Source organism: Lipotes vexillifer, unplaced genomic scaffold (genome assembly GCF_000442215.2).
Source record: "Lipotes vexillifer unplaced genomic scaffold, Lipotes_vexillifer_v1.1 scaffold604, whole genome shotgun sequence".
Lineage (NCBI taxonomy): Eukaryota > Metazoa > Chordata > Mammalia > Artiodactyla > Lipotidae > Lipotes > Lipotes vexillifer.
This window is the reverse complement of record NW_006798979.1, coordinates 1,877,903-1,889,208: the sequence shown is the minus strand read 5'-3', so window position 1 is coordinate 1,889,208 and position 11,306 is coordinate 1,877,903. Positions and strand designations below refer to the sequence as shown.

Sequence of the window (11,306 nt, the reverse complement as noted above, 5' to 3'; positions counted from 1 at the left end):
TGCCTGGGGTGACCCACCTAGTAGCTGCTCCCCGATCTGTCCTTCCCTCTGCACCAGGCTGCCCCTCAGTGAACGTCTCAACTGGAAGAAATTGTGTCTCTGCTGCACAGACCTCCCAGCCCCACTCTCGAGGCGCCCAGATACCTGTGCCCTGTCGCCTCTAGAGACTTAAACGAGGGCGGCTGCCAAGCCACAGGTCCCCAGGGCCTCTCCGGCTTCTGCTGGTAACAGAGCCTGCTCTCTGCAGCGCTGACCCACCCGGAGCCTGTCCCCGGGATCTACCTGTCGGTGGGAGGGGCAGGGAAGGCTCCCTTTCCTCTTGGGTGGCCCAGACATTAAGCCCATGAATGCTGCCACGTGGAGAGGGCCCATCTGTGGGGCCCGGCAGGCAGAGGGCTCAGCGACTGTTGGTAAGAAATGAGAGAGGGACTCGTGTAGGCATCTGAGTCCCTAGATCCGGGGTTCCCGGAGGCCCTCTGACCCTGCCCTTTCTGAGTTTGGTTATGAGAGTGAGCAATTACCCCTCCCCCTCTGAGCTGTCCTCTGCCAATAGCACCCACATGTCCCCCACCTCCCATGCTGTCTAAGGCTGTGGAGACCCTAGTTTGGTGCGGCAGCAATAACTGTGCCCTTCTCTCAGGGTATCTTCCATCACTGCTCCTGGGACCTGAATGCCTCCACCCCTTGGAAGGGGCTCAGAAGAGGCATCAGGAACAGGAGGGAGGAAATGGGGCATGGGGGCGGGGTGGGGATGTCTGTCCACATCCCTGAAACACCTAGCAGGCCACATTCACCTAAGGGAACACCAGCGACATCCCAGCCCCCAGGGAACTAGGAGTCAGATTTAGGTGGGAGGGCTCTACCACTCACGAGCTGGGTGACTTAACTTCTCTGTGCCTCAGTTTCCTCAGTTGCAAGTTGGGGGCTGATATGATCCACCTCAGACTTGTCAGCATGAAAGGAGATGATGCGTTGTCCCAGGTAAGATGGTTTCGGCAGGATCAGCAAAGATGCCTAAGCCCCACCCCACCCCCGGGATTTACTCTAATAAACCAGGAATTACAAAGCAGGGGATCCTCCCCCAGGACTCAAACCAGGGAAAGGCACGGCCCACCTATCTGCTAAGAACGCTTAAACTGGGGCAGCTGCCGCTCCACAGGTTGGACTCCCAGACTCCATTCGTGGTGGGAACTACCAGGGCAGAGCCATGCAAGTGCAGCAGCTAGGCCTCTCTCTTGGGTTTAATCTTGCCTTCACTGGGGCATCTGCCATCCAGAGCCCAGAATGCTTTCCCGTGCAGAGCTTGTCATGAACAGTCCTATATGCTTTGGAATAAATGAAGATGGTGGACAAGACACTATGAGGCTGACCATTCTTCAAAAAAACAAAAACACACTTGCCTGTCGTATGTATATATGTACAATGGAATATTATTCAGCCTTTAAAAAGGAGGGAAGTTCTGAAATATGTTACAACCTGGATGAACCTTGAGGATATCATGCTGAGCAAAATAAGCCAGATAGTGTGTGATTCCACTCATGAGGTTCCTAGAAGTCAAAGCTATAGCGACAGAAAGCAGAATGGTGGTTGCCAGGGGCTGGGGAGAGGGGACATGGGGAGTTGTTTAATGGGTGTAGAATTTCAGTTCTGCGAGATAGAAAAGGTCTGGAGATTAGTTGCACAACAATGTGAATATACTTAGCACTACTGAACTGAACTGAACTGTACTCTAGAAACTGTTAAGGTGGTAAATTTTATGGTATTTTTTTACCACAATTAAAACACACACACACACACACACACACACATACACACACTGCTTGGGACACGGAATAGAGGTTTGAGCCTCAGAGACAACAACGTTCAGATCTCAGATCTCCCACCTCCTGACTTTGTGATTTGCAGATACTGTTTAACCTGTGAGCCTCACTGTGCTCTATAAAATGCATTAACAATAATAATATCCAGCAATGAGGTTATTGTGAAGATACACCTATAAAGGATGTTGCACGTTACATAAAAAATAGCCACTAATCCAAACGTGACATAAAGGCTTTGATTATACTGCTAAGGAGCTTCTCTTGTAGACCACGGACAGCCACTGGAGGGCTTTCAGCTGGGGGAGGACAAGATCAGATAAGTTTAGGAAGATGGTTCTGGTGCTTGCAGGGAGGGCCCCTGGAGTAGAGAGACTGCAGGGAAGGAGACCAGGCAGAACAGGGTGGAAACCAGGTGAAGATGGGGGTCTCTGTGTCTGCTGTAGTAGAGAGGCAGCTTCAGCAACATTCAGGGACCTGGCCCAACACGTTGTGGCTGAAGGTGATGAGAGAAAGGATGGGCTAAGTGATGTTCCAGTGAGCATCATTGCAGGGGTCCCCCACACACCGGAAATGCCCGGGCAGCCCGTGGACCGCAGCAGCTCCCTATGGCTGGGAGGAGGTATCTCAGCTCACAAAAGATGGAACTTTTAAACAGCTAACACTGCCACCCCGGGGACAAGCTGCTCTGTGAGACAACCTTCAGGCAGAGGCTGGAGGACCTGCCCGACGCACTGGAGCAGGGAGTCCCAACGGGGCGGGTGGGAAGCAGGACCAGGCGACCTATCTCCAAGGGTCCCTCCAGTCCACGTCTCCGACTTCCTGCTCCCTCACAAAGGGGCCAGTCTCTTCCCACCTACTATCCAGAGAGAGTTTGAAAGATAAAGGGTGGCACACGGATGGAGCTCTGACCGAAGTTACGTGTGGGAAAGCTGGGCTTTCTCCCAACTGTGCGGGGTTACCTGGAATTAGAAGGTTTTTTGTTTTTTTGTTTTTCTAAATGGGAACATCCCTTCTCCAGGGCAGGATGAGAAAAACTTTTGCTTTAATAGGAAGTTAACATGAAAGGGTTCAGAGAATTTCTCTTTTGCCTAACAGAGCCTGGATACATTTTGGATCACCTCTTTACACGAGGAGACAATTGGTCCCTGACCCTCTGGCCGTGGTCGACCCCTTTTATCAAAGTGCATGGCTGTTGAGACTATTAGCCGGGCACAGAAGCCAGAATTCTCAAGAATTACGGTGTCGTGCAAAAGTTGAGCTTTGGAATCAGGTTGACGTGAGTTCAAATCCTGACCCTCCCTCGTAGGGAGACCTTAGGCAAGTCAATTCACCCCTCCGAGTTGGTCTTCTCATATATAAATGGAGAATAATATCACTTTCCTCACTGGAGTGGTTTGTGGATAACTGTTAATGTATCTAAGAGAAATTACACACATATAAGTGCTCAATAAATAGTACCTTCTATTATTTTTATTGCTAGTACTAGTGAAGAGCAAAACATCTTCCATTTAAAACAAAGGAGCTGTTTGTTAGAAATGGGCTACAAACCAGGGGATGGGGGATAAATTGTGACATTGGGATTGACATATACACACTACTGTATATAAAATAGATAACTAATAAGAACCTACTGTACAGCACAGGGAACTCTACTCAATACTCTGTAATGGCCTGTATGGGAAAAGAATCTCAAAAAGAGTGGATATATGTATATATGTATAACTGAGTCACTTTGCTGTACACCTGAAACTAACACAGCATTGTAAATCTACTATATTCCCATAAAATTGTTTTCAAAAAATGGGCTACAAGCAAATCGACCAAATGACAGGAGGAGGCCTTCGCCCATCTCCTGGGAAGAAATAAGTTGTAAATAGGACTAACGTGGACACAGGGAGATGAAAGACGGAGGCACGGCATGGAGAACACTGAGGTGCAGCTGGTGGTGTTGACGTGAACTTCAAGTATCCAGATAAGAAAGTCAACCTCTTTCCTAAGAGAGAAACGGGCAGGGTTTGGGTGGCACTTCTTTCCCAGGAACAGGGTGGCTTTGGCTCCTGAGCCTGGGCCATTCAGCCACTGGCCTGCAGCTCTGCCACAGGACGGGCAACGTGAAGGGGCAGGAACCGCGGCCGCCATCCTCAGGCAGTCGAACGCCCATTTAAATCCTCAGCCCAACTCAGGTGCAGTGGGGAGCCCTTGACTATTCAAGTGCCGAAGAGAGCACCAGAGGGAGATTAGGGATCGCACCTGCGGCTCTCAGAGGCTACTCCCTGGCCGCACCTGTGCAGACGCACCCGTCTAGAGATGGACCTTCTGCACAGCGTTCACAGGCTCCAGCCGGGCGCCTCATCCTGACACCCCTCCCCAGCCCCCAGGCCCCGGAGGAAGAGCTCCCCAATGAATCTGAGCCTCACAGCAGCGGAGAGGTGTAGACAGGAAATAGATACAGAGAAAGCCAAGGAGTGACGCTGCCAGGGTCATAAATTAGCCAAGGAAGGCTCTCAAACCCAGATCCCTGACCCCATCTAGCGCGTTCTCATAAACCTCAGTGCCTCGGCAACAAGCAGGTTGCTGGCCCAGACAACACAGTTCCATTAGCCAGGCTGAGGGGTCCCTGTCGGAGAGTGAAACCCACCTCCCGGGCTTGGTTAGTTATGCATCAGGATCCCCCACCCCCCACCCCAGAGCCCCTCCGGGGCTGGTGAATCTCACACCCTTCAGCTTCTCTCACCCCCTGAACTTTGTCCAGGGCTTTGGTTTCTGAAACCCGCTTCTTGAGCCTGAGGCGCCCGTCCAGAACTCCAACAACCACTGGGGAGGAGACCCCACCTCCAGGGATTTACCCCCACCACCAGAATCCGAGCTGCTCTTTTCACTTCTAACCGTCTGATGCGCCTCATTCCCAGGCTCTCAGCTGTGAGCGGTTGTTCTCCAAGTTTGCAGCGTGAGCCTCTGAGTCAGGACTCTGGATTCATTAGTACAATAGGAAACCAAGCCCCGCTTCTCATGGCTCCCTCTGGCGGTGAAGAGAAAATCCCAAGGATGGATCCTCAAACAGGAAAGCCTCCTTTTCTTCCTCTTAAGCCCGTGAGCGCCCAGTACTCTATTTTCCTATTCTCCCGTTTTCGAAGCCATCTTCAGTTTATGCGTTTGGAGTTATTAAGAAGAGATACTGGGCTTCCCTGGTGGCACAGTGGTTGAGAATCCGCCTGCCAGTGCAGGGGACACGGGTTCGAGCCCTGGTCCGGGAAGATCCCACATGCCGTGGAGCAACTAAGCCCGTACACCACAGCTACTTAGCCTGCGCTCCAGAGCCCGCGAGCCACAACTACTGAGCCCACGAGCCACAACTACTGAAGCCCGCGTGCCTAGAGCCCGTGCTCCGCAACGAGAGAAGCCACTGCAATGAGAAGCCTGTGCACCACAACGAAGAGCAGCCCCCGCTCACCACAACTAGAGGAAGCCCGCGCGCAGCAACCAAGACCCAATGCAGCCAAAACTAAACGAAAAAAAAAAAAGACCCAATGCAGCCATAAATAAATAAATAAATTTATATAAAAAAAAAGAAGAGATACTAAATCCCCAGCTGTAGGAGATAAATGAGAGGAGAGAGCGGCTGCGTGTACAGTGAACTGAAGAAAAAGGCAGCCTTTCTCCAAAGAATAGGACAAAACTGCATTTGAATGCTCTCCTGCTACATTGATGGTAATGAGTTTTCTTTCCAAAAAGATAAGACCCAGTATTCTAGGTGAGGGGGAAACGGAACAGACACAGGGACCCACCTCAACTCCAGGCCTAAATTTAGCTGCGGGTTAAGTAAGTGATGGGCCTTTTCGCTTCTAAACTGCTCGCTTCCTTTTAAAGTTAGCTCCTGTTCAGCGGCAGGCGAGGGCTGGGGGAGAAGCAGGTCACTCCCAGCCGGAGGGCGCCAGCCTCGTCCTCGACCAGCCAAGCCTTCTGGAGCGGGGCTGGACTGGCGTGGAGAAAGGGGCCAGAGACATGGCCAAGAGAGATGAGAAGCCAAAGACATAAAGCCTGCTCCCTCAACTGGCCGTGATGTAACATCACGTGGGCCTCACCCCTAGATGTTCTAATGCATTTGGTCTGGATTGGGCTGGGGACACGGCATCAGTCTGGTTTAAGTTCTCCTCGGGTGATTCTAAGGTGCAGCCCTGATTGTTACACTGGGCCCGAAGACCTACAACGTAGGTGTTAACACTTTATACGTCCTCGTTGTAGTTAAGCTGCGTGAGGCCATGATAACTGTCTGCAGAGAATGTTAATAAATGGTGGTCAAACCTACTGCACCTTCTGGGAAATCTGGAACACTAGGGAAGGTTTGAACAAAGGCCCAGGGGTCTTCTAGGAGAAGCAGGGGAGTCTGTACGTCTCAGGATTAGGGCTCTTGAGCAGAGAGATGAAGGGCGCCCCACCTTTCAGAAGGCTGGGACGTCAGTGGGCAGGTGAAAGACTCAAAGGGCATTTCAGAGCCCCCTGTGCCACAATATCATCAGTTCACGAATGGAAGGGAGGGATGGCCATCATAGCCTAGTGTCATTCACATGCCCTCCAGGAAACTCGCCCAGGTTCCTCAGCCGAGCACCTGAAGAGCTGTGAGGACTGGAGTTAATACAGCTCATACAGCATCATGGCCAAGGGCTAGGCTCTGAGTCAGATGACCTACGATTGCACCGTGGTTCCATTACTTGCTGGCTTTGTGTCCTTGGACAAATTACTGACCCTCTCTGTACCTCATTTCCCCCTATAAGGTTGTAATGAGGATGAAATGAGAGAGTGCACTTAAAGCTTGGGGTATACATTCGGGAGAGAATTTCTGCAGCCGAAGCAGGGGCCCAGCACCGTTGTCAGAGAGAGGAGGCCCTTGGTGGAGCGGGGCTCCAGCGAGGCACAGGGCACGCTGGGCGGCTGCGGTGCAATGGCATTATCTTGTTGAACTGCAAATACCTGGAAAGGCATGATTAGCCCAACTCATGCATGAGAAAATGAGGCTGAGCCAGAGGAAGTGGTTTGCCCGAAGGTCTCACGGTCTTCACACCTAGGCCATCTGACACCAAAGGCTCACTCCCTACTCTGCTCACTCTGGCGTCCACTTTCCAGGCAAGCAAGGCTACGAAATCTGAGCGTGAGTGAGTGAGGGTCAGATCATCCCTTTCTTACTCTTTGTTTTCAAAGAGAAAGGTCTGGGGCAAATTTTTTACGATAAGAAAGACGACATATTACTTCTTTAACATTATGGTTAGCATCTAAATACCAACAGAACATTCTAAAGACCAACTCAGTCTTCTAGAGTATTTAGGCAATTGACATGAATCTGGAATTATTCCACTATTTCTTTGCTTTTTTTTCCCCCATAGAAAGTGTTCAAATCTTGGAAATTTGGTTTCTGATAAGCAAGGACATGAGTCAGATCAGAGCAACATAGGTTATACGAGGGAATCCCTTCCTCATGAGCATTTCGGGGTGGGTGGCTTGGATGTGGAGACCCACACTCACTGCTGGCCTGGCGCCCTCTGGGCCTCATAGATTTATATAGTCGGGATGCAATACTGATGTCTAAGGCCTCTAATTCTGCAATTAGAAGAAAAACATCTCTGGGTGGATTCCACTGAAATGGACTATGTTATCTCAGAATACTGCTTACTTTGTTTACAATCAGTTGAAATGATGGAAGTCGGCTGTAAGGTTAGGGAAAACCAAAGTTGCCAGTAGGCATGCTTCCTGGCTGGATTAATGCCATCTGTACAGCTAGCAGCACCACAGTTCTAGGAAGACCTTTGTGACCTCGGGGGTCAGTCTGGACAGATGTTATCTAATTTGGGAGAATTATGCTGAGCCTCTTCCTCAGAAGTATTTCAGAAGCTTGTACAAGCCATTCCCAGATTCCAGGTGCTGCTGAAGGTTCAGGCAAGGAACTCAATCCTGGAATAGACAACTGGTCAGAAGTCAGCAGAGTGAGCTTTTATGCCAGTAAGTCTTCCTCCAAAGATGACAAAACCTTTTTCCTGTCAGAAGACTCTAGCTACACCCATAGGAGCAGAAATGAAATGAAGCCAGTGATGACAGAGATGGTGAAGATGATGGTGGTGATGATGCTGATGATGATAGTGATGATGATGATGATGGTGGTGATGATGATGGTGATGATGATGATAATGTTAATGATGATGATGATGATGGTGACGATGATGGTGATATGATGATGATGATGATTATGATGATGGTGATGATGGTGATGGTGATGATGGTGATGATGATGATGGTGATGATGATTATGATGGTGATGATGGTGATGATGATGATGGTGATGATGATTATGATGGTGATGATGGTGATGATGATGGTGATGATGGTGATGGTGATGATGACAGGTGAAGTGAGGTGAAGCGAACTTACTCTTACAGAGAGGGTGGACCCAACCAGGTATGTGTGTGGCATTGGTGGGAATGTGGGGAGGAAAGGTGGAGACTAGGCTGTCCCAATATGCCACACGTCAACAACGCTCAGTGAGCCACGTAACACTCTGCCCAATGGCTCTGACAGAGCAATATGGAAACTGACCAGAGGCAGCCTTTCCACATTACTTAAACTAATTAAAAATTATTCATTGTAGTAAAGGATTGTCCTAGATGACATTATCTATCTAGACTAAGCATTCTTATGAATACACGGCCACCTTCTCTCTCTCTCTCCAAATATTTCTTTGGGGTCGTGGTAAAGACCAGTGTGCATCAGACAGATCCTCCGATGGTTCTTTAGTCACGGAGTTTGCTCCCTGCCAGCTGCTGCCTAGGGGTAGTTGCTGTGGGTTGAACCTGGTGTGAGGCTTTCACGAGAGCTAAGCCCAGGACTTCCAGCCAAGAACCTTCACCTTCAAGCACACACTTCTGCAGTGGAAGCAAGTGCCAGCGAGTTGTGCATTGGGGTCCTTATGGTCCTGCGCAGGGAATTCCCTTTCTGTGTTGGTTTTCCCAAGGGTGTTGCTATCCATGCCCCTGTTATGATTAGCTGTGTGTTAGTCAGTGACCCCCTGACAGCCAATCCAGGCTGGCTCTGTCAGCCCACCCCCTGGTTACAGAGGTTCTACAGACATGCAAACCCGTCAGCCTTCTACGGAGACGTTGATAGGTTTGGAGGCCCCTAATCAGTAGGCAGCCCTCCTGTGCTGGTATTGATCATCTACCTGTGGCCTTCAAATCACAATTCATCTACATGAGTGAAGCGGGGGAAGAGGTAACATTTCCTGGGCCCCTGCTAAGTATCTGACAGAGCGTCACACGACACACAACAACCTGTGAGATAAATAACACAACTCTCATTTTCTACAGGACAGACTAAGGCTCTGAGCGGGAGTACTTTGCCCAAAGTCGCATAACTAATCTGAGACGTGACTCCAGGTCCATCCTTCCTCCGTCCAGGACGTGCTCCAGCCACTGGCCATTGCACACGCTCTCCCCTTCCACCACCACCACAGCCAATGGCCTGAACTGCAGTTTTAGACACTGTATTAATTGTATTCTATCAGAAGAGACGGTTTAAAAAAAAAAATAAATAAGAAGAGTCCAGTCTCTCTTAGTAGGAAAGTATGTTAACCAGTCGCTATAAGAAAGAAAACAAAGTTAAAAAAAAAAAAAAAGGCAGCTTGCTCATCATTTATATACAGCTTTATTTGCAATTCGCTGAAACCACTGAGAACAACTGACAGGTACACATGTTGCCTCTGGAAACAGCTGAGCCTGGTGACGGCGGTGGCACGGGCGGGTGTGCTCACACCCAGTGTTGCGCCGCACCCAGGGCTGTGCTGAAGGTCCTCAGGGCCCGATGGGTGCCCCGCGCGGCCAGGAGGAGTGACCCGGCTTCGGCCTCGTGGCCGGCTGCCCGCAGGTGTCTGGCCAGATCCTCTGCATCCCAGCGCCCTTGCTGGGGGCTGGCCAAGAGGTGCTCGACGAGACGTGGGTAGAAGGGAGTGGAGACGCACTTCACCAAGAGCTTGGCGTCCAGGAGCAGGGAGAGAAGTTCACGGTCACAGTTGGAATCATTCACCTGCAAGAGGTAAGACAGGCAGGCGTGAGGGGTGGGCGTTGCTGACTCCCCACCAGCAGATACAGACACATCCCCGCTGCTGTGCTGGGCGCTGCCCTTCTGCCTTTGTCATCAGAAAACCCCTTTACCCTGGCTAACAGCGCCTGTTCCGGGAAGCACACACAGGGCACGAGCGTCTCTGGCGTCACACACACGGGATGACAGACCCGGTCTCCTTTTCACGTAAGACACGGCCACATACCAAGACGCCCTGGGATCACAGTGGCAGCTCCCACATCGAGTGTCAGAAGCTGTGCTAAATGCCGGACATGTGCTCCTTCACTGAGTCCTCTTGGTCTACCCTGTGAAGCCAGCACTTTAACCTCCTGACTTCACAGATTAGGAAACTGATGGCTAAGAATTTCGCTTAACATCGTGGTCGGTAAACCGTGGAGCCAGAATCTGAATTTAGGTCAGTATGACTTCAAAGCTCGCGCTTGTTAACAACCACATTTACCATTTCATTTGTGCTTCACCATATGGTCCACATTCTTTAACCTCAAGCCTCTCCTTATGTAGATCCCTGTGAAAAAAAATTCTTTTCGGAACAAGAAAACCCTTTTTCTACTCCAACCCCTCCATCAACCCCACTGTTGTAAATAGGGTAACCGACAGGAGGTGTTTAAAAGTTGTTCTTGCTTAAGCCTCTAGAAAGCTCAGCACTAAACTCACCTTTTAAAAACAAGTTTTCTGTGCTCTTTCAGCTGCATATTTTCTGTACTTTCTCCCTGGTCTTATCTTCTTGGCCTATGCATGGTTTTCCATGGCTTTGACGCTTAGCTTATATTTTTTTGTTTTCTTATTGTCCATATTTTCATAAGGAATCAAGTCAACACGAATCACAGGCCAAAATTCAGAGCTTCTCATTTACAATGGGGTGTCATAAAACAGCTTCACGACAGCTGCTTTTTCGTGTCACTGTGCACTTTTTAATAGTTTTGGGTGTAGTAACCACAGAAATAATGTGGCATTTCAAAGCCAATTATCTCATGTTTGGACCAACTCGACTACGTAACTGTACACGGCATGAGTGTTCTGTGACAAGGAGGAAAGGCTACTGGAGACAAGAAGGTCAAGGGTGTCGATTGGCTGCGAGGATTAAAACAAAAGAAGTTCTGAGAATAAAAGTTACTGCCCATAACCAGACGGCGCCTATCTTTCCTACCAACCAGTGATCCTTCAAAACCCCACAAAGACGTCAGCTCCAGTGCCATCTTCTTGGTGACATTTCCCCTAGATCTCCTGGCCAAGCTGACCCCCCTCACCCCACACTCCAGGACGCCGTACACATGCCTCTCCACGCTGTATTATGGTGCTTGGTCTGGCTGCCTTCCTACCACCCTGGGAGCTTCTTGAGGGCACGGGGGGGGGGGGGGGCGGGGC

At 50.0% G+C, this 11,306-nt stretch overlaps 1 protein-coding gene across 1 annotated transcript in view; it reads right to left on the bottom strand.

Moving 5' to 3' along the window:
- Positions 1-9,493: 9,493 nt before the first annotated feature.
- Positions 9,494-11,306, bottom strand: part of NBAS (NBAS subunit of NRZ tethering complex) — a 360,677-nt gene continuing 358,864 nt past the window's right edge. Inside the window, exon 52 of the mRNA XM_007471211.1 lies at positions 9,494-9,884. Within this exon, the coding sequence (XP_007471273.1) occupies positions 9,609-9,884 (276 nt within the window). The 3' untranslated portion in view covers positions 9,494-9,608. The remainder of the gene's footprint in view (positions 9,885-11,306) is intronic.